The sequence below is a fragment of the Argentina silus genome (assembly GCF_951799395.1).
Source record: "Argentina silus genome assembly, chromosome: 10".
Lineage (NCBI taxonomy): Eukaryota > Metazoa > Chordata > Actinopteri > Argentiniformes > Argentinidae > Argentina > Argentina silus.
In genome coordinates this window covers 4,629,308-4,651,007 of record NC_139664.1, presented here as the reverse complement: position 1 = coordinate 4,651,007, position 21,700 = coordinate 4,629,308, and the positions used below count along the sequence as shown (strand labels likewise).

Sequence of the window (21,700 nt, the reverse complement as noted above, 5' to 3'; positions counted from 1 at the left end):
TCAGCACAGGGCTTGAAGACTCCTCCTTCAAGCATTTGATGACAGATGACAGACTGTTGATGTTATTTTTTGCCTGGTGAGTGGGAGCGATCTCCATGAAACCATGTAGCCATGTAATCACCGCGGGCCTCCCAGCTACCTACTCACTTAGCTCCACTCCGTGCTCTTTATGATTGGCAGGTGGGTTGGTGGTCTTACTGTAATTCTGGCCCGGTGCCTGACCACAACATCACATTCTCCGCGCCGCCGAGGCAAATGTTTACAGTAATCACATCACCGCATTCCCGAAGCCGCCGTGTGCCTAAAACCAATGACTAGCAAGAGAGCGCCTTATGGCCGCTGCATTGGATTATGTTTCTGGCGCGTGTCGCCCCCGTTACGCTCAGCTATTACTATTATCATTTTCCTTGCGAGGCAGGATTGGAGTGCGACAGCCCATAAAGTGAAAATGTCACAGGGGTAGGACGGCGGCGGTGGGAGGCTCCTGCACGCAGGGCCCGGCCAGCGCGTGTCTTGGACACGGACTGTGCCGAGGAGCAGCACACATACCCACCCCCACCCCCACCCCCACCCCCCCGCTCACGAATAAGACATGGGGGCGGCGAGAGAGGGAGGGAGGGAGGGAGGGCCACCGGGGGCACCCGCTGTCCATTTGCCATTTGCACGCTTGGTCAAAGCCACGGAGGACGAGCGGGGAGGGAGAGCCGGATGGCGTACGCTCAGAGAATGCAGGGCTGAGGTCGTATGCTGGAGAGGGGGAAGCGGTGGACGGTGGGTTTGAGATCGGCTGCGCTACATTCAATGGCTTACATTCATTGCTTGATAACAGGAGTTGAATGAAGTGGGAGCTGAATATTGTGTTGTATGTTAATCTCTCTGAGATATGATTCATGAAGTGGCGCAACACCTCCAACACGCCTCTCCTCTGTACATCGGTACAATGTGCCTTTTGATTGCATTCTCACGGAGCTCAGAAATTAAAGGCGTAGATAGATACCGTACTGTGCAGATACTGAAAGGACTGAAGTGATGTCATGCGCCCACAACTTCCCCCTTTTCCTCTGTATTTTGTCCAGATAGTCATTCTTCAGTTGCACATATTATGGCTTTTTTCATTTCCAAAGGTAACCTTATGCTCATATTGACACCTCTGAATGATTTAGAATAATGGTCTCGATCTTACAGTCACCGCATTTGCAAATTCAATAGGGAAAAAGAGCAAAGAAAATTGCATGAAAATCATTGGGCAGGCTTTACTCTTTGGAGAAAAATTAAAACCAAATCGGTATTTCACTATTTCTGCTCAAGCTGGCAGAGTGGAATTGGTTAATGATTTCCCCTGAACGCACCGACCGATACCCCCGCAGGAGGTCACGCTTCCATTGATCTGTCTTTCTTCTTCTTTCCTCTTCTTTTTCTTCTCCTTTTCCACCCGACCAAGGCTGAAGGGAATCGATAGAAAATCAAGGAAACGGCTGGAAAATAAGTTGCTCGTAAAATGTTGCAAGAGTGAACTTTTACTTCAAAGGGAACTTCTGAAACGGGGAAGGGAAGGAACGCCGTCTGTTGGATGTGGAGCAGCAAATTGAGGTGAAGAGTCAGGCTGGGGATGTAGGCGCACAAGAGAGAGAAGAAGAAACCCAGCCACAGACGAACGGGACAAATGAGTGGTTCTGTGTAAATGCAACCTGACAGACCCTATCTGACGGGTGTAAGGATGCTGAACATGGCTCTTTTCTGATGATCCACTGGACAGGAAAGGTGAGAACGACCTGAGACTTTGGCTGGGTGCTGCAGTGTACTGTGTAAATGTAGAATACCTGACTCTGTCTGGGCACTGGAGCATATAGATGCCTTTGGTGCCTTGCAGAACAGTGCTCTCTCAGTATCCGGTACTCACTTACCGTTCCAGAGTTCCAGTGCTCTACCACCAGCTGAAAAAACCCCTCCCTAACCTCCTCCGGCTCATCACTGATGTTTACAGCTCTAAATGGTTGACACAGCCTGGACCTCCGAGCCCATGGGTCCCCTCAAGCTTTTAAGACACCTTTCAATTAGGGGGCGAGCGTGCAAGCAGGAGGCAGGACAGTCCCGGGGAGCTGTTAGGAACCTGCTCGCCTGACCTCAGGCTTGAAATCCACGTTCAGCAGACTAATGGGTCACTATGCTGCCATCAGGGTGCAACAAATGAAAGCAAACGAGGTAAAACACCGGATGTGCCCTGTTAGCCACCCAGAGAGAATGTGTCTGCTCAGACAGTCGATTCCCCATCCATGCCACTCCACACACACACACACCCCCACCCCCACACACACACCTCCATTCAGAAAACCCACAGACAGGGCTGCTTCCGAATCCCTCTCGGCAGGAATAAACATCTGTTACGTAATGAGTCACTGAGGTGGAAGGGAAAAGCCTGTGGAGGGAACCCAGGATCAACTGTGGCTGCTACATAAAACAAGCCCGGTGTTCAGAGTACTGAGCACATCAAACAGCTCTGCACAGAGCACCTCCCAGCCCCTCAACCTACCCATGGCCACCAGGCCACAGATAAAGGCCATTACACACAATGTAGTTCTTCTGCTCTGAGAATCCCATGGCCAATATATTAATTGGATAACAAATAGGGCTGGCCATTAGTGAAATAATGTCCTTTTCTTATACACCATACACTGACGTGGGTGTAATGGTGGAGCTGCCCATTAGAGAGGGGTAGGGTGGTTGGTTGTGCTATTCGCAACATGACAGTTATGTGTTCAACAAGAGGGAAGGGTGGAAGGACTCAGGGTAATGAGAAGTGGATTTTCATGCGAGAGAGGCCTTAATTAACACTGAGAGGAAGGCGTCTCGGAGACTAGGGAGCGTGAACCTCAGGGATGTGGGGGAAGAGGGATGAAAAACAAAAAATGAGACGAAAACCTAGTTACAGGAGGAAAAATTAAATGGATTTTAGATGTATTGGGGAAGCGGAAAGAGAGGTGCTGGGAGACAGAGGAGGTAGAGGTAAGGCAATCAGGAAGGGAGGCCCTGCAGGGGGAAGGACTTTGGCATGCTTAGTAATTAGAGGTGATGGCTGCAGGGCCTGCTAAGCAGGCAATGTAACGGAAGAGGAGAATGGGCACAGAGGTGATAGGAAGGCACAGGTGGGGAGGGTGGTGGTGTTGAGGCAGGGGAGGGGTGGAGGGGGGCAGGGGGATATTGTGTGGTAATTGGTTGGCAGGCGGCTGGCGAGGGTGATCTCTATGCTCAGGGGTGTGTGTGAGAGAGTTAGGGGGAGGGGAGGGGAGGGAGGGGGAGAGAATCGATCATCAGATTTGTTCATCCCTGCGGAAGGCCTGGAAGCAGGACAGGGAATCAAGGGCCAGAAGAATTAAGGTTGTCTCAGTCCCGTCAAGAGGAAACAGAGGTAAATAGAAAAAGAAAGAGAGAAATAGAGAGAGAGAGAGAGAGGGAGAGAGAGAGAGAGAGAGAGAGGGGAGGCAGCTATAGGGAGGAAGAGACAGAAAAAGAAAGAGCAAGTAGAGAGAAAACAATTTAGGCAAAAAAATAAACAAGAGAAAACCAAAAGATTGAGAGAAAAGACTGACTCATAGGAGGATTAAGCCTACCGCAGACTAGAAGCATCAAGCGTCAGGCTCTCAATTGGTCTACCACACACCAGAAGCACCAAGACGCGCATCAAAAGCTGTTGACGCAGCTTCCGGCTTCATCTCAGAATCTGGTTCTATTTTTGAACGTCAACGCAGGGATCAGCCATTGAAATGACGTGTCTAAATAGAGGTGTACCATTAGCTACTCTACTGCAGCTAGGCTATTTGAGCTAAACATCTAGCTTTGCTACAACAAAGTTGTACATATGCTATGAACAAAGATGAAAAAGATTACTTTTTTCATAGTGAAATTACCCATGAAGACGATCAAGCCAAATAATTTAATAAATGCTCTGCATATCCCTGATCCTCTGACGATACTTATAGCTCTGCTGTAACAAGTGTGCTGTCAGCCGGGAGACTCTATACAGTTCTGTTTCTGGTGTGCGGTTATGGCATCAAATCCTGGGTGTCAAGAAGGAGACATTGACGCTTATCATCTGAAGACCATTTTAGGAGTCAGATACGGCTGAGACAAAAAAAAGGAAAAAGCTCTATTGAAGAAGTAGGTCAGAGGCATCATGGCTATGTTCACAGAGATGTCTGCAGGTTTTCAAAGCAGTCAGACAAGTTTCTACAAGAGAGGGCAGAGGTCTTGGCCTTGTCGACCACGATGGTCGTGACGACTTTGAGCAAACTGTTTTTTTCAGCGGAAGGTATTACCGTGGAGCTCGCGCAATGTTGAAGAGAAGCTCTGGAATCCTGCTGATTTCTCCGGGCTAAATCAGTGCTGATCAGTTTGACTGCTTTGGCGCTTACCATGTAAGGGAGTTTAAAATAAAACAACCAAGAAGAAAAGGTTTGTCTCACAGCCTTGGATTCCACAACAGTCTTTAGCAGTCCCTTTACAATATTCGGTGGTAACGTAAACTGTCAGACAGCAACAGCGGCAGGCATTCCAAACATTTTCCCTCTGTCACCGGTGCATTGTTTGAGATCATCCCTTATAAATATCGTTCATTGTACCGACGCGCTCCTCTGTTACCTCGTGAGCTGCCTCATAAGTGTGTAAACATGCAAATCCATCGGGAAGAGGTAGCGGGAGATGCAATGACTGACACGTCTTTCAAAATCTGTGTACATTTTTGCTTGAATTCAAAAAATGTTATTTTAAGTCGGGTGCTTTGGGATTACCCTTGATCTGTCAATCAAAACCGTTTTGAAGTGGCGGTTCAAAGTTCGGCGGGGGGAAGAAGAGACGAACGACGAAAAACGACACCGAGCGAGAAAGCGAACGAATGACAAGGAGGGTGGAAGAGAGAGAGAGAGAGAGAGAGAGGGAGAGAGGGAGAGAGAGAGAGAGAGAGAGAGAGGGAGAGAGGGAGAGAGAGAGAGGGAGAGAGAGAGAGAGAGGGTGGTGGGGGCAAACTGAGGCAAAGGAGAGAGAGAGAGAAGGAGTGAGAGATAAAGAGAGGAAAGGGCTCTGATGATTCTCACAGTCACATTGGAATCTCTCAAGAGAGGCAGAGAGAGATGTGGGACAGAGGAGGAGGACGAGGAGGAGGACGAGAGGGTGATGAAAAAAGAATGAACATACTTAGTCAAGCAGGGCATGAGAGGGGGTGCAACCTGCAACTACATGCATCATACCCTCCCTCTCAGGTTAGCCCTCACCAGTACGCACGACACTTTACATTCAGAAAATTGTATCCTTACGGGAGGCAATCAAGTGGCAGTTGAATAGGGCTACATTCATAATGTGTTTTTCCACGCTTTAGGGATATAATTCTGCATGACTGAAGGATTCACAGGCACTTACATGGCCTTGCTCTCCACCGTGTCAGGGCCTATAGTGTGCGGTGATAAGCTTTCCGGAGAAACCTCCACCGACAGTAGAATGGAACAGGGACAGACGAGACTAGAAGAGAATGGGGCTCTTTTCGGATTTGTAATATAGAGAGGAAAAAGCAGTCTGTCTGTCTCAATGCACCCTTGACCTACATGGCAGGCCCTGAGGCCAACCCCCCATTTACATGGCAGTAAATGTTTTCATGCCAATCAGTACTCTCAGGCGAATCGAAATAAACAAGGGAGCCGGATAGGGGGGAAAAGGGGGCAGGTCCCCCCCCCCCCGCCCCTGATCCTCCTTTCTCTCTCTCACCACCCCCCTACCCGTCTCTCAACCCCCCACCCCTACAACCCTCCCAAACCCCCCTCCTCTCCTTCTCCCCAACTGCCCCACCGTGCTACTCTCCTTCTACTCCCTTACTACCCCCGCTCTTCTTCTACCCCCCTACTCCCCAGCCCCCCTCCTCTCCTTCTACCCCTCTACTTCCCACTACCCTCCTCCCCACTGCCTGCCCCCTAGAGGCTGCTCACAGTTTCCACTTTTCAGCGCCAGAAACTGGAGCTTGTTGCCATGGAAACAGCCACGGAGGGGAAGGAAGAAAAAAATCTCTGCCGCATTGCTGGACTTACATGGGTGTTGAGTGTGTGCGTGTGTGTGTGTGTGTGTGTGTGTATGTGTGAGTGTGTGTGTGTGTGTGTGTGTGTGTGTGCGAGTGTGTGTGTGTGTGTGTGTGTGTGTGTGTGTGTGTCTGTCTGTGTGTGTGTATGTGTGTGTGTGTGTGTGTGTGTGTGTGTGTGTCTCTGCCTGTGTGTGTGTATGTGTGTGTGTGTCTATGTGTGTACTGTAAGAGAGATAGCTTGTGAATGATAGAGTGTGTTTATTTCCCATTTGTAAAAGTCGCAACACAACTGTCCATCAGCCTACTGTGCTTGCTGGCAAACATTCTGTGGGTGTGCGAATTACTCCATCTTCACATCATTGTATATCATGAATGTAAACGAGAGCGATTGATAGAGTGGTTGTATCCCATATACGTTTACATTTTAGACATTTAGCAGACGCCTTTATCCAAAGTGACTTACAGCAAGTACATTTATCTAAGTAAATGAATCATCTATCCATCAGTCATCATAAGAAAAACAAATCTATGCTCGGACTAGGGGCCATTGGCAGTCACAATGCTAGAGGGAAGAATTACTTTTTTTTTTTTCTTTTTATTTACAGTAGAGAAACTGTAGAGGAGGGGAGTGGGGATAAAGAGGTCTTTAGGAGGGATAGTCAAGATGTAGCCTGAAGAGATGGGTCTTCAGTCTACGGCAGAAGATAGGTAGTGACTCTGCAGTCCTGACAGCAGTGGGAAGCTCGTTCCACCAGCGGGGTGCCAGGACAGTGAAAAGCCGTGACCGAATAGAGCGACTGCTGCATCCATGTAGAGGCAGCCGTGCCAGGCGGCCAGCCGAGGTGGAAGAGCAGAGTGATCGGGCAGGGGTTTGGGGGCTGACCATTGCTTGCAAGTAGGGCTGTTCCCTTTAGGCGAGCACCAGGTTCTTGAATATGATGTGAGCTGCTACTGGGAGCCAGTGAAGGGTGCAAAGGAGGGGGTGACATGGGAGAATTTGGGGAGATTGAACACCAGACAGGCGACAGCGTTCTGGATGAGCTGCAGAGGTCTGATGGCGGAGGCGAGGAACCCGGCCAAGAGTGCATTGCAGTGGTCAAGGCGGGAGATCACAAGTGTCTGGACCAAGAGTTGTGCTGCTTCTCTCCTGAGGAATGGACGTATCCTTCTGATGTTGTAGAGGAAGAATCTACAGGATAAATGGTTGTCAAGGATCACCCCAAGATTCTTAGCTGTCTGGGAGGAGGTCACAGTAGAGTTCTCTACTGTGATGGAGAAGTCTTGGAGAGGGCAGGCTTTCCCAGGGAGGAAGAGCAGCTCAGTCTTGTTAAGGTTGAGCTTGAGGTGGTGAGCTGACATCCAAGCAGAAATGTCTGTGAGACACGCAGAGACACCAGTTGGACCTGATATATATGGAGACGTGACTGTACACATGGCAGCTGAGCAGGCACATTATATCCAATGGTCCATTAAGGACACTCTCAGCTCAACCCTGCCAGCTAAGCCCTGTGCTATTGAATCTTGGTCAATTTGCCATTGGATCCCAAACTAAATGGGCCCTTCCAGAGCTGTCCGTGGCCTTCCTTGTCTCGCCCTCTCCGGTGATGTGACATGCTTTATTAGAACATCAGGGAAGGTTACGGAGCACAGCACCGGGCCTATTCTCATTCAGCCCCAGCCTCAGCAGCCTGCAGCGCCCGGGCCCCCTTCTCTATTGATCCCACAATCTCATCAAGCACGTTTCCTTGAAGATGCAATTTCCACCACATCAACACATAGGGACTGGAGCACTTTGTTCCAGCCGCCGCTGCACAGCTGCGATTGATCTTACCCCCGCCTCGCCATCACCAATGCCGACATTACCCCCCCCCCCCCTCCCCGCCCCACTCCACCCACTGCCACCCCACCTCCCTCACTGGTTCTCCGCCCGACATTCTGCCTCCATTGCCCCCCTTTACTTTGAGTGAATGAGAGTTCGAAGAGAGGCAGTGAACCCTCAAATCCCCCCCCCCCCCCATGTCAGTGAGAAGAAGGATATGCCCCCCATCAAGACTGAGGGGTGGGGGGGGGGGACTGGAGGTATGGTGTGTATTTACACATGGGCATACTAGTGGTGTGCCGAGTGCTAGGAAAAAAGGTCCAAGCTCGTTACAGATTTTGGGCATTTTACGGATACGAGTATCATCCCATCATTTTCAGACATTATCCGTAATCGGACAAGGATTCACTTCTATCTCCAAATAAGTACGCCGTTGACCGGTTAAGCTGTCTGGAAACCAGTGGGAGATGTGTTGCCATGTGCCTGCTGCCCTCCTCCCACCTTCCCCCACGCTGTCTCATTCACCTCAGACAGAGTTCGATAGAAGCCGGCAGACGACATGCAGCTGCAGCAGTCTGTGTTTATCTTCGGTCAAAGCGCATCCCCTTCCGAAACTGTGCTAATATTGTACGAGAATAATTCGAAGATATTGATCTTTGATTTTGTGTGTCAGTTAATATAATGTACTTTGCTTTTGTAATCAACAGTTTAACGATTCAGACCGTCATCATTATGTTGCCAATATTGGATTTGACCGACTGCTACAGATCGACATTTTAAATCACATCCCTCGGTGTCCGATCACAAGTTTGGATCACAAGTATCTGGATCACATCCAGATACGGAAATCAAGTCCTATAAATATATATGGATAAGAGTATGACGACTCTGACCACCGCTAGTGCAAATAACAAATGGATATACGGACACTCCCATACACACAACACACACACACACACACACACACACACACACACCACACACACACACACACACACACACACACACCACACACACACACACACACACACACACACACACTCTACTATTACTCTACTATTTATACTGCAATTGTGTCATGTCTATTGTCTTGTGTCCCCAACACACTGTCCACACTGTCGTCACTGTCCAACCATCTCACTTATCTTGCACTGTGTCACTTATTGTCTTGTCCTACCTCATTGCACTACTGCGTATTTGTATTATTTGTATTATTTGTATTTTGTACGCTGCCAATTTTGTACGCTGTCAAGGAACCGAGCCCAAGAATTTTACTCCCTGCACTCGTGTATGAGACGTAACAAATAAACTTGAACTTGAACTTGAACATACAGTGTGCTCAGATGCTCTCTTTTTATCCCTCTCTCAAAACACACACACACACACACACACACACACACACACACACACACACACACACACACACACACACACACACACAACTAGACACTGGACAGTATGCAGATGCTCTCTTTTTATCCCTCTCAAAACACACACACACACACACACACACACACACACACACACACACACACACACACACACACACACACACACACACACACGCACAACTAGATACTGGACAGTATGCAGATGCTCTCTTTTTATCCCTCTCAAAACACACACACACACACACACACACACACACACCTCCCCCTCAGCTTCAGGCCCTCAGCAGTGACGGCCCGGCGGTCTCTGTCTGCACCCTGGAGCCAGTGAGACCTCATCTGATTCACCCCCCCCCCCCCCCCTCCCCCCCCCCCCACACACACACACATCCGCTCCTCCCCCTTCCCTCCCATCTATAATCCGCTTCTGTTTTCTTTTCGGTAATCTTGTCGCGAACGCGTTTCAGATATGACTAACACCTTCCCCCGACCATTCCTGCTTCTCTTTCTTCTGCTCCTTCCTCGCCTTCTTCCTTTAATTACCGAGGCAATCATATTTACCGATTTCCCTGTGCTTGTTTATCCTCCCTGCAACTATTTGAATATTGAAATTGTAATATTTATTTGTCTTCCGCTCTTTTCCGGACGAAAAAAAACGTAAATTGCACAGACGGAAAACGTCTGGAATTTAATTGAGTAGGTCAGTGGCTTTGTATGAATTATTAAAACAAGCAACAAACAGCTCCAACATGCAGGCAGTGGCAGAGCAGTGAATGATGTGATTAAAAACACCATATGCTTGTTCGGCCCCTTTTTTCCTCCCTCCTAACCCTCCCTCACTCCCTCCTTCCATCTCTCTCTCTTCACTTCCTCCCCCATTGTGGACGTCAAAACTGTCCTTCACAGTTCTTTTCAGCGGGGACGAGATACAGACTTTTCAGCGGCTGGCCTTTGCAGAGCTAATGTCAGTGTTTATTTCTGTGTGCCTACAATTATGCCGCTCGGCATTTGATGACGGTGTTGCCTTGAGTGATGGGGAGGAAAACAGACAGACACACACACACACACACACACACACACAGACAGACATAAACCCATAGACACATACACATGAAATTGTTAACACATAGTGACACAGTGACACAGACAGACACACACAAACACACACACACACACACACACACACACACACACATCTGAGTGATTTACCTGCTGCTGTTTGATGTATCCTAACTGATACTAAATGAGACAATGGTATTCCAGCTTATAAATACTATTCCATAGTATTTAAACCGCCAACCAGCAGAGAGCTTCTATGGCACCTGACAGTGCTTCGCCGGCCGTCTAAATAACTACAGGCAATTATTAGTCTCCTGCTTGAGCATCGGAGGAAGAAACCCACCACCAGATACCTGTATATGGCTATGCTTGAAAGACATCCCAGTATCAATTAGGAGTTGATTGGTAATCCAATAACACGGTAAATAAGATGACTGTCACTGTGATGAATGACGGTCAGAGAGCAGCATGCTGTGTCCCTCCCAGATTGAGAATCATCAGACATTACTGAACCGTCATCAACGGGTGTCACGACCGCTGCTGTTTGGCAATTCACATGGAACCCCACTGGAAGTGGCCCGCAATTACACAGAGGGGGACGTCACATAATGATGTTTCTGAACGTAATTAATTACGTGACGATAGAGCGTCTTCTATCTACCTCTACATATAAATGGGAATCATTCCAGACAAAAAAAAAAATTAACAAAAATAGTCCTTTCACATGCAATGCGGTGCGTCCCATTTGCCTGTGACAGAGAGAGCGACACACACAAGGGGTTTGGATTTTCCAAGAACACAGTGACCTCCTTTCTCCTTGTGCAGTGCTTCTAAAACTGCCGATTAGAATACCTCTCTGACCAATACTTCCAGTGTCTCATCCCCGTGCTCTTCCTCTTTTAATCAGTGAAAGCCTGGGACTCACTGGCCTGTCTGAGGTAATCAACATCAGGGGCCATAAACTGCCGCTAATTGAATGGTCTCCTCATTGTCATGCACAGGGGCACTCCATCCCTCTCCCTCTCTATCCCCTCTTCTCCTTCTTCGTGTCCCCCCCCCCCCCCCCCCACCCGCTCCCCCTCTCCTATACGGCTCTCTTACGAGTCCCCCCAGAGCCCCTCAATTGCCTGCTCTGCCTTTCCCACCGACGTCTAAAAGAAAACAGGCCTTGTTTGAAGTAGATAGGGGAGCTGCTGGGGGAATTTAGCCAGCCTAGGGGGGGGGGGGGGGGGGGGGTTGGTGTTGAGGCCAGAAGCATGTTTTGGTAGTGGTAGAGATCCTGGCTGACAGTGAGATCAAGGGTCAAATGGGGTGAGGGAGACAACAAGAGATAGAAGGAAAGAGAGAGAGAGAGAGAGAGGGGGGGGGGGAGAGAGGGAGAGAGTGAGAGAGAGAGAAAATATGTATGCGTGTGTGCGTGCGTGCGTGCGTGGGTAGGTGGAAGTGAGAGAGGGGACAGCATTCCACCGGAGAAAATACAGTACAGTGGTAATTACTGAGAGTCAACGTTTACATTACGCCACCTGCAAAAACCATTCCACTTCACGCCTCCCCTGGTTGAGATGATTGAGTGGGGTCCAATGTGAGCATCCATTTTCTCCCCAGCGTGGCTTCAGCTCCCATCTCTCTGAGTCACACAGCAAATACCCATAGATGCAGGCCAGCACCGTGACCAACCACGACCACGTCTAGCTCTGCTAGAACAACAAGGGATAAAATAGGAGCTGGTGACGAGAAGAGGAGGAAATAGGGTTAGATCACGTAATAGGGTATCGCAGAAATGCTATGAGTCATAACGAGGGAGGGAGGTATATGGCTTCTACAACAAATACCATATTCGTGTTGCTATTGCGTAACATGTCTGCCTAACCTGAACAAATCCCATTTCTTACGCTTAGATCTCTTGTTCATCTGCATATTCAAACGAAAACCCCCGTGAGATGTCTTCCTCCGGGCTAACGTGGCAGAGGTGTCGTCTGGGGAGCCACACATGCCGTACTCCAACCAGAGGCACGCTGCAGTCCCCTGGCTGCCACACAACTGTTCGCCCAACTCCACGCACAGCACCTCGGGCTGACAGAAGGGAGCAAGTGCAGCATCGAAAGAGAGGGAGGCAGGGAGGGAGGCGGGGAGGGAGGGAGGGAGGCGGGGGGGGCTGTCTCGGTGTCTCAGAGTCGCTCAGGCACGCTGCAGCCACACTACACCACACTCCGACAATTGATTATCTTTTGTGTGTGTGTGTGCCCGTTCACCTGGGCGCGCCGCAGAACTGTAATCATTCCTCCTGCCCCCCCACCCCCCCACCGCCCCCCCCACAACCCCAACCCTCATCCCTCCCTCCCTCCCTACCTCCCTAACCACAAGCCCCCCTGGCAGCTGCTGCTCAGCCAGCCATCTGGAGAGAAGCTGACTAGCCCTTATCACCCCTTGGCCCATCACACAGCTGGCCCGGAGAGTTAGAGAGTCAGAAGGAGGGAGAGAGGGAGGGAGATGGAGAGAGTGATGGAGAGGGTGAGAGCGGCGGAGAGAGGGAGAGGGAGAGGGAAGAGAGAGGGGTGAGAGGAGGGAAGGATATTGAGAGGGAGAGAGGGAGGGAGAGAGGGAAGGAGAGTCAAGTAGAGAGTGTGAAGTGACAAAATGGGCCTCTGGAGGGAGAGAGAGAAAGATAGAGAGTGAGAGAGGAAGGGAGAGAGAGAGAGGTGGGGGACAGAGGGAAATGGGGCTATGGGAGAGAGAGAGAGAGAGAGAGAGAGAGAGAGAGAGAGAGAGAGAGGGAGAGAGAGCAATGAGGGAGAGAGACAAGGGGGGAGGCAGTTGGAGCAAAACCAGCGCGCCTGTCCTTTATGCCTCATAAATTGTCTTTCAGGGCATCAATGTAGAAGCTATTGATCTGCGAAAGACAAACACCCCCCCCTGGGCCTCAGAGGCCGGGCTCACATCCATTGATGATGTCGCTCTGCTCCCCTCTTTATTACATTCCATTCACCTCGTTCAGGCAAGAATGATCTTTACTGTACATATCCCCCCCCCCCCCCCCCCCCCGTTTGCCTTTTTTCATCCCGGCTAACCCTGCCAACAGAAGAGCGGAAGGCCCTAGAGACAAACTTTGGTGAATCTCTCTCCCTCTCTCCTCTCTCCCTTCTCTACATATAATGGGATTCTGTGCAGCGGTGAGTCAGTCTGTCAGCCTGCTCGCACGGGTGACTCAGTGTGAATCATGGAGTGTGTCAGTAAGGTTAAATGGTACACAGTCCACTATATATCTCCCATCAACTGTCACAAACCTCCCGACGTTGACGGAGATTAAATCAAAGCCCCCCCCCCCCCCCCGTTCGCCTAAGTAACCAGGCTTGTTTATGAATCACAGCGCCTCACCAATGATGGCCCCCGCCCATCCTTCTGACAGCATGGAGGAGTCATGATTTCCCTGAAGGGTTGCAAAACCTGAAGAGGCTCTGTTCAGTTTTTTTCCCCCTCCCTGCTACTAGTCACATATTTAGGAGGCGTCTTAAATAAACGGGGCCCTGCTTTACTCCAGCAGGATTTCATGATGAGATCAGGCGAGAAATTATGTGTTTCATGCGCTCAGTATTCGAGTTATACGCCAGATCCCCCCCCCCCCCCCCCCTTACCTTCATCTTGGCTCTAAATTAGTCCTCCAGTGCCTGGGTTTCTCCACGGTGTGCAGCTGTGGGAGGCCTATTCTTCCCCACCAGGGACTCTGGCTCTACAGCGGCTCAGAGGAGAAGGTTAGCCTCCGCCAGGTGTGGCCAGCACTCCTCTAAGACCCACATTGGCTCACTCGTTTCCACTCTACCTCGGGTCTTAATTACCAAATTCAACTCGTTATTTGGATAGTAACTCACACCGGCTGTTTCTTTGATTTTCTTCCACAAGGTCCTAATGAATCGCTAATTAAAAGCTACCTGAGCAGAGCTCGCCCCTGGAGGACCTTAATCGTCCAGTTTTCTTCCGAGGACGCTGGGTCAGCGAGCCACCGTGGTTGGTTGGTTGTCGCGATAAGCAGGTCGACGCCACCGCCTCTGAGGTAGGCGTTAACCCGCAAGGAGAGATCCAGGCATGGAATCTTGATTAAATCAGCAGATGTATCTCTCTGTGTTGGTCCCCGTTGCCTCTTTGTTCCAGTTTGCTTCCTTTACAAAGTGCTTCTGATGCGGATTGGGGGGGGAAACAACAGCAGCAGCAGCATATTTCTTTGCCTTCCCTCTAAAGAGATTATAAGTGTTTCTGAAATGAATTCAAGGAAGAGCACATGGAGACGTTCCCCCCCCCCCCCCCTCCATATCAGCCCGCCACTTTGAGCTACAGCACCAGGGGGTTCCAGGGGGGACAAAATGGCTGCAAGATGTCTTGCCACACAGGGAGCTGCGAGGGACGATGGCACTTCATGTACATTCCCAAAGCCTGCATGTTTCGGCTGAGAGTCTTACATATGCAACAACACAGGAGGCCAAGACGGTGGAGTGCTTAGTTGGCAGGGGCTAAAAGGTCAGAGTTGTGTTGCTCAGGCCTCGCCTGTGAGGAGTCCGCCTGCGATGATTTACAGTGATCCCTTTAATTAGCCCGTTCAAGCGTGTTAGCAGTCCTGCCACGCAGATCAGCAGTGACTTATCACGCATGCACCGGCCGGGGACATTGATCTACAGTAGTGTGCGGATTTACGAGATGAGCAAGGGGCGGGGGGTGGGGGGGGCAACAGACATCGCACCTCAGTGTGTGTCCCCTTTAATGAGGCATGTTCTCTTTTGTTCTAGCACCCAGTCAAACATGCCAGAGGACAAGCGCCACGGTGCCGCCAGAGGTTAGCATTAGCACGGGCTAGCGCTCATCCATCAAAGGCAGGTGTTGCGTTTAGGAGCTGCTGCCTCTGATGGTTTCCTCTTTTCCTGGCTGATCACTCTCTAAGCCCACCCGCCTGCACGCCCGCCATCCTGACTCACTCCCTGGTGAATTGTGGCTCCAATTCGAAGTGACTGATCCAATTCCACGCGATGGTAAATCGAGTTCCCCATATCGCCGCATTGGACTCCACTGTTTAAATCTTGAAAGTAAATTTTCATCACTTGCTCCCCCTTTGCTTTTGTCCCATGGTGCTCATTTCTGCTTGGTGGATGTCTAATGAATATCTGGCGCAACACAAGCTGGTGGTGGAAATATTGAAATAAGACATATGCCATGTGGTACCATTACCCTGTGCTACAGTAAAAAAAAAAAAAAAAAAAAAATACTGGTTATGATTGGCCTGAATAGAAAAGTATCCAGCTCTATCGCAATATTTTCCGACTGCTTTTATGCTAATATTAAATGTGTGGGCTCAACATTCAGAGCTCTTCACACAAATTTCAAACTGGATCATAAAAAAGGTACAGTTTCCAAAACTCTTAACACATTTTCACACATCTAACTAAACCACTCTATCACACCGAATGTTCACGTAACTTTACCATTGACTGCCTTGTCATGAGTCACAATATATCTAACTGTTATTTAATCCAACTGCTCTAAACGGATAATTGCTTATGATAATTAATTACCTGAGTCAATTCTACAATGGTTTTATGTTAGGATTTGAAGTAAGTTGAGCACATACATACTGATATTAGCATCAAAGTGATCAGGACAAAAACTGTACACGTTTTGAATGTTCAGCAGACACATTTGATATTAGCATCAAAGCAGTCAGAAAATACTGTAAAGCAAAGGTCCTTATGGGATTTCACAGTGATGTTGAACACTGCAACGCCATCGAGGTGTGAATGATTGTGCTTAGTAAAGACAATGGTTAAACATGGATAGCCAACAACAATCCCCGCTAGGGGAAATGAACCCTGTCAAAGCGCAAGGAGACATTCCTAATCACTGTTATTAAATGCATGTCTGTCAGTATCAGCTTGCTACTGGGGGGGGGGGGAGCGATGGAGCGTCAGACTTCCATTGAGGAACCACTTCATCTGCTAATTATCCGAACAGCTCAGGCCACTTAAGGTCCCCCCGAAAGCATGCGACCGAGGCAGAGGTGCCCGCCCCCGCTGTCTAAAGAGGGTCTGTGCCGGCATTTTACTACCTCCCCCGCAGGGTCTCTACGCACTTGTAAACTTTCCACTGTCGTTCGCGGGGAGCGTCAACAGGCTCATTTCCACTTGATGGAGGCATAAAAATGCATGGTGGACCGCGGCTCAGCGTGAACATATGAAAAAACTGTCAACATGAGCGACAGCGAGGGAGCGAGTGCGAGAGCGTGATTGCACTTCACGAATCAACTTCTCGAGATGGGGTCAACTGAACTTGAGTTCCCGACAAGATTTTTCTGCGAGCTCATAAGTTAGTACTCAACGTATAATTTCGGGGGAAGAATCAACATGGTTAGGAATGGCAATAGCTATTTAATGAAACAGGGCCCCCCGGAGTTGTGTTTCGATGCAATGAGTGGCAAAGTGATGTTCATTTGATGGGACATTTGATGGGATTAGAGAATATCGGGGAAGTGAGTGGAAAGAAAAATGCCACTGCAACATACACTGCTCACTTTCTTGTTTTCTTTCTCTCTATTTCTATCCCCCCCCCTCTCTCTCTCTCTCTCTTTCTCTTTCTCACCCACACACGCACGCACACACACACACACACACACACACACACGTGCACACACCCCACCCTATACACACACACACACACCCCACCCCATACACACACACACACACACACGCACCCACCCCACACACACACACACACACACACACACACACACACTGACCAAGCCAAGCTTCAGTAAGAAGGGCAGAGCACAGAAGCAGAGCGAAGTATCGCGGAGTGGCCCTTGGTGGCACCCATCAGGGACAATTAAACTCAGTGATCTGTGACCCTACCGCCACTCCACATCACTGGTGCGTTTCAAGCCCCATCCGGGAGTGACTCTGGGCTCTGGGCCCTCTGAGACACGGACTGGGGGAACAGCCAAATCCAAACTGGGAGAGATCTTCAGTGACTCATGAGGTATGTTCTCTTGTCCTCGCCCTCAGCACTCTCAGGCGGTGCAGTCGAACAAATTAATTTCAGTGGCACACGCTATATTTAAAACCGTGGAGTGAACCCTTTTTTATGCTATTACATAACTGAAAATGTAATAGGATCGAACAGGAAACCGTGTGTGTGTGTGTGTGTGTGTGTGTGTGTGTGTGTGTTTCTGACTGTGCATGCGTTTCTCTAATTAGGAGTTTGAATTGTCAGATACTGCTGGCGGTGGCTGCTGAACAGGATATGGTGGTGATGGTGGTGGTGCGGGCGGGGAGGGGGGGGGGGGGGGTGATGATAAAAATCACTTCCCAGAGTGCACCTGGGTGCGATGAAGAGGAAAGCGTGGCAGCGTTAGATCTTCACAGTGTGTTGTTTCCCCTCTTATCAGGTCCATCATTTCCCAATCATCCACAACGGAAACCCTGACATGCCTGTGAATCCACTAATTTGTTGTTGCTTTTATTTCCCCCCAGACTCATTTGGGTATTGTCTGCCTAACAGTGGCGGGTACATACCAATAGATTCACAGTCAATTAAACAAAACACAATGCACATTGCTGAATGGAAAACAAATGGTTTTGCAGATAATTTGTGCCCTTGTAACACCATTTGGGAAACTTCGCCTACAAAGCAGATCTATGATTCTGTTATCTCGGTTGGAAAAGAGATCCCAGAGAGTCCCTAGCTGAATTCTGCTTGCATAACAGCATGCTAGTTATGAAAAGCCAGGCGTGTGTGGGGGCGGACTGCTTTTAGTCAAGTGCAAACATTTTAGCCTTGAGAGGGAGATCTGCTAGGGTCCACTGCCAGCGCACCATCAACGCCCACACCAGTCCCAGAAACACACACGCACACACACACACACACACACACACACACACACACACACACACACACACACACACACACACACCACTGTATAGTGTGTTAGAACACCAGACATCCTAGAACATATTATCAAGCTCATCCAAGCAGACATTTTTTCCCCGACAATGCCCCAGCGGAACACTACAGGGCAAACTATCACTGCAATGTCTCTCCCTCCTCAACAGCCACTGGAGCGTCTGAAGGTGAAAGAAAATGAGAACATACACTTTTTTCTAGGTCTTGGGAAACCTATACCGCTGCTCGTCCACCGCTGGGATCAACTGAAGGTTGAGCCAAGCCGTTTATCCTCTCGACTAATGAGGCAACTTCCTACATCATCATAAAGAAATAAACGCTTGGCGCAACCTGAGACATCCACTGTAAGGTTTCCAATAAACTCCCTCTCCCACTCTCCCCTCTCTCAAGCCTCTCCAAGTCAGAGCTCCAGGAGGATCCATCAATCACCATAAATCTCCTTCAATCCCAATTTTTCACGGCTCTCCCCTCCACTGCCTGCACCAACTGTCTGCAAGACGAGGACGGGAGGATGAGAGGTGAAAATAGCTTTCTGTTCGTCTTGCAACTTGTATGTTTTTTTTTAAATCCTGGTCCAGTACACAGGGTTTGCACATTCTTGTTTTTGTTAACCTTTTTGTCAGCCTTTATTTTAGACAGGTAAGTAATGAATAACAAACTATCTTTTTACAATAACGACATGGCTAATGTCTTGTTCTTACAGCACACCATTGTTTGACAATTGTTTGACTTGTGTCGGGTTTGTTAGTGCTGGGCTAGAGCAAAAACGTGCACACCCTGTGGGGCATTTCAACAGTGCCTCCCACTCCCAGTGAAGATAAGCAGGATCATCTGTTGGTGCTGGTTCTCATCATGGTCCACGTCATCACTGATTAATTAGGGCCATGCTGCTAATTGAAAGTCACCCCTCACCCAGCACTGCAGTATGAGACTGGGGGCCGACTGAGGGATTGCTCCAGTCCAGCCCCAGAATGGTGAGCCACCGATCTGCCACAGTTTATTAAATCACCCGCTATACTGCCACTCTCCTCCCTACCCCCCCCGCCCCCTTCCCCCTCTCCTCCTCTCCTTCCCTCTGATTGGCTCAGACACCTCTTTCTCTGTCTGTTTATGGACTTCCGATGAATGACAGCCAAACCACACCGGCTGCCCTGGGAGCAATCGCGGTAATAAGCCAATTAACTAATTAAGAGCTTGTTTGGAGCTCTAATGAGGAACATGGACACTCATTTGTGTAAATAAACAGGGATTTTTTTTGGAACTCCATTAAAGCTCCATTTCTCATTGTGTGTTCTTGGGCTGAGGTCAATAAAAGGAGACTGACTAAAACCTGGCGTAAACACGTTCCACCAATAGGCGGTTCCTCCTCAGAGTGAGGAGACAGAACAATAGGGGTGATTCATTTATTTTAATGATAGCGCTGACATCAGCCATGCAGGGGCTGATCTGATCTGACTGATGGCAGCCGGGAGAGGAGATTTCTTAGTCTTCCTGACTGTCAACATCTCATTGGCTGGCAGTGAAATGTAATAGTACGGGCCAGGCATGCATAAATGTAAACACGCACATGCAGGCAGACTCGTTACTGATTCGCTTGTCCTCTGATATCAATCTACATCAGCAGTCATCGCGCATTGATCTAGGGCTGCCTGCCTTCGCTTGCGCTTTGATGAAAATGCTCTATAAATTACGGAGTGTGATGGAAAGCTGTATATATAACATTCCCTGCCTCTCATATTGGGAGCTAAAAATGCAATGCATTCATCAATCACATCCCCGTGTATCAACGGTTAAACACTAGCAACAGCTGCTAACAGCAGGGGGTAATGTCAAGGTTGAATATACCCTTCAACTCCAGTATAATGTCTGTTTGATGATTCATTTGTATTGATGGGAAAATATAGAACCCATGTGTGAGATGTGCTGTGCATATAAAGTTTCTCGTCTGGCTAGAGATTCTGTTATGAATGCGGAATCAGGAGTTGAGGGGCTCTGAATGAGACATCAGGCTCATTGAAGGACCCCAACGTGTCTTAGTAAGTGCCTGGTGTAAATTCCTTCTGCCAGAGACCAAACCCTGGCTGGCCAGTTCTGCAGAGAACCTGATCAACTCTGCCTCTAATGCTCTATGACTGAGCCTCCACTGTGAGCTGTAAACAGCAGTGTGGGGACAGACAGGGGTGAGTGTGTGTGTGTGTGTGTGTGTGTGTGTGTGTGTGTGTGTGTGTGTGTGTGTGCACATGCACGCACGCACGCGTGTGTGTGTGTGTGCAGGGAATGGAGGACATTCAATGTGGAGGCAGGCAGATGCAGAAAGAAAGGGATGAGATGGATGGGAATTGGATGAAAACGAGAGAGATGGGAGGGAAATTGGAAAATTGGATCTTGCGAAAATGCTGAACACCAAGTCGGAGAGCAGGAGAAGTCATGTCTGATATGGGATAAGGACTGAGAAGAAGTGAAAGGGGGAGAATTGAGACTGGAAAAGACGAGGGCAGAGGGGGAAAGATGGGGGGAACGCAAAGAGGACGAAAGAGGGCAGGAGGTTGGGGCTAACGGAGGGGGGTGGGGGAAAAAGAGCTGAGGGTTCACTTTTCTTTTTTTTGTCTTCCTCCATTTTCTGCCCAGAGTCAGCAGGTTTTGGTGTGGACTGCAGAGAGGGGATCGATGGGAGTTTCTATAGCCAGAATACTCTCTTCCATCTCTGACACTGTGATGGGGTGATGGACCAAAGAGGGAGAGAGAGGAGGAGGGAGGAAAAGGAAGTGTGAGGGCAAGGCCAGTTTACCCAGTGCAGATGCACCATGCCGTCTGCTCTGGCTGAGCTGGGGGGCAGAGGACTTTTAACTAATACATATGCTGGTTCAATCTCTCATAGAGAATGTCAATGTCCTGACCTTGATAAATCCATTTTACCTGGGTCGGACATAAAGCTTTAAGACTAAATATTATGTAGCTGATCCTGAGTACTGAATATGAAGTGAGAGCTTGGCCTTGGAATTTTTCCAGTGAAGTCAACTCACTGTCTTGAATGAGCAAGTGGGTGGTCTTTGTGTGCAGGGCTGTGTGCACACACACACGCGCACACACACCACACACACACACACACACACACACACACACACACACACACACACACACACACACACACACACACACACACACACTCTGTTACCACTACTGTACCTTGGATCTGCAATTTTAATGGTAAACTACTATTCTGTCATTTACTAGATAACATTTATCCACTACCTTGAATGTGACATGTTATTTATGTACTGTACATCTTTCATCAGGCAACACCTCAGCCGCTGCGCTATTCATGTACTGTAACTTGATATACAGCACTGTCCACTCCCGCATAACAGTGACGCAGTAAGGAGACAAAGGCACTATTTGGAGTAGAACCAGCCCATTCACACCAGTAAATAGGTTTTGAGC

The 21,700-nt window shown here is 49.0% G+C and overlaps 1 protein-coding gene across 1 annotated transcript in view; it reads right to left on the bottom strand.

Moving 5' to 3' along the window:
- iglon5 (IgLON family member 5) overlaps positions 1–13,962 on the bottom strand; it is a gene marked incomplete at both ends in the record, with an annotated part of 45,500 nt that extends 31,538 nt beyond the window's left edge. Inside the window, 2 exons of the mRNA XM_083678600.1 lie at positions 12,217–12,397; positions 13,957–13,962. Of these exons, the coding sequence (XP_083534726.1) occupies positions 12,217–12,397; positions 13,957–13,962 (187 nt within the window). The remainder of the gene's footprint in view (positions 1–12,216; positions 12,398–13,956) is intronic.
- Positions 13,963–21,700: the final 7,738 nt, after the last annotated feature.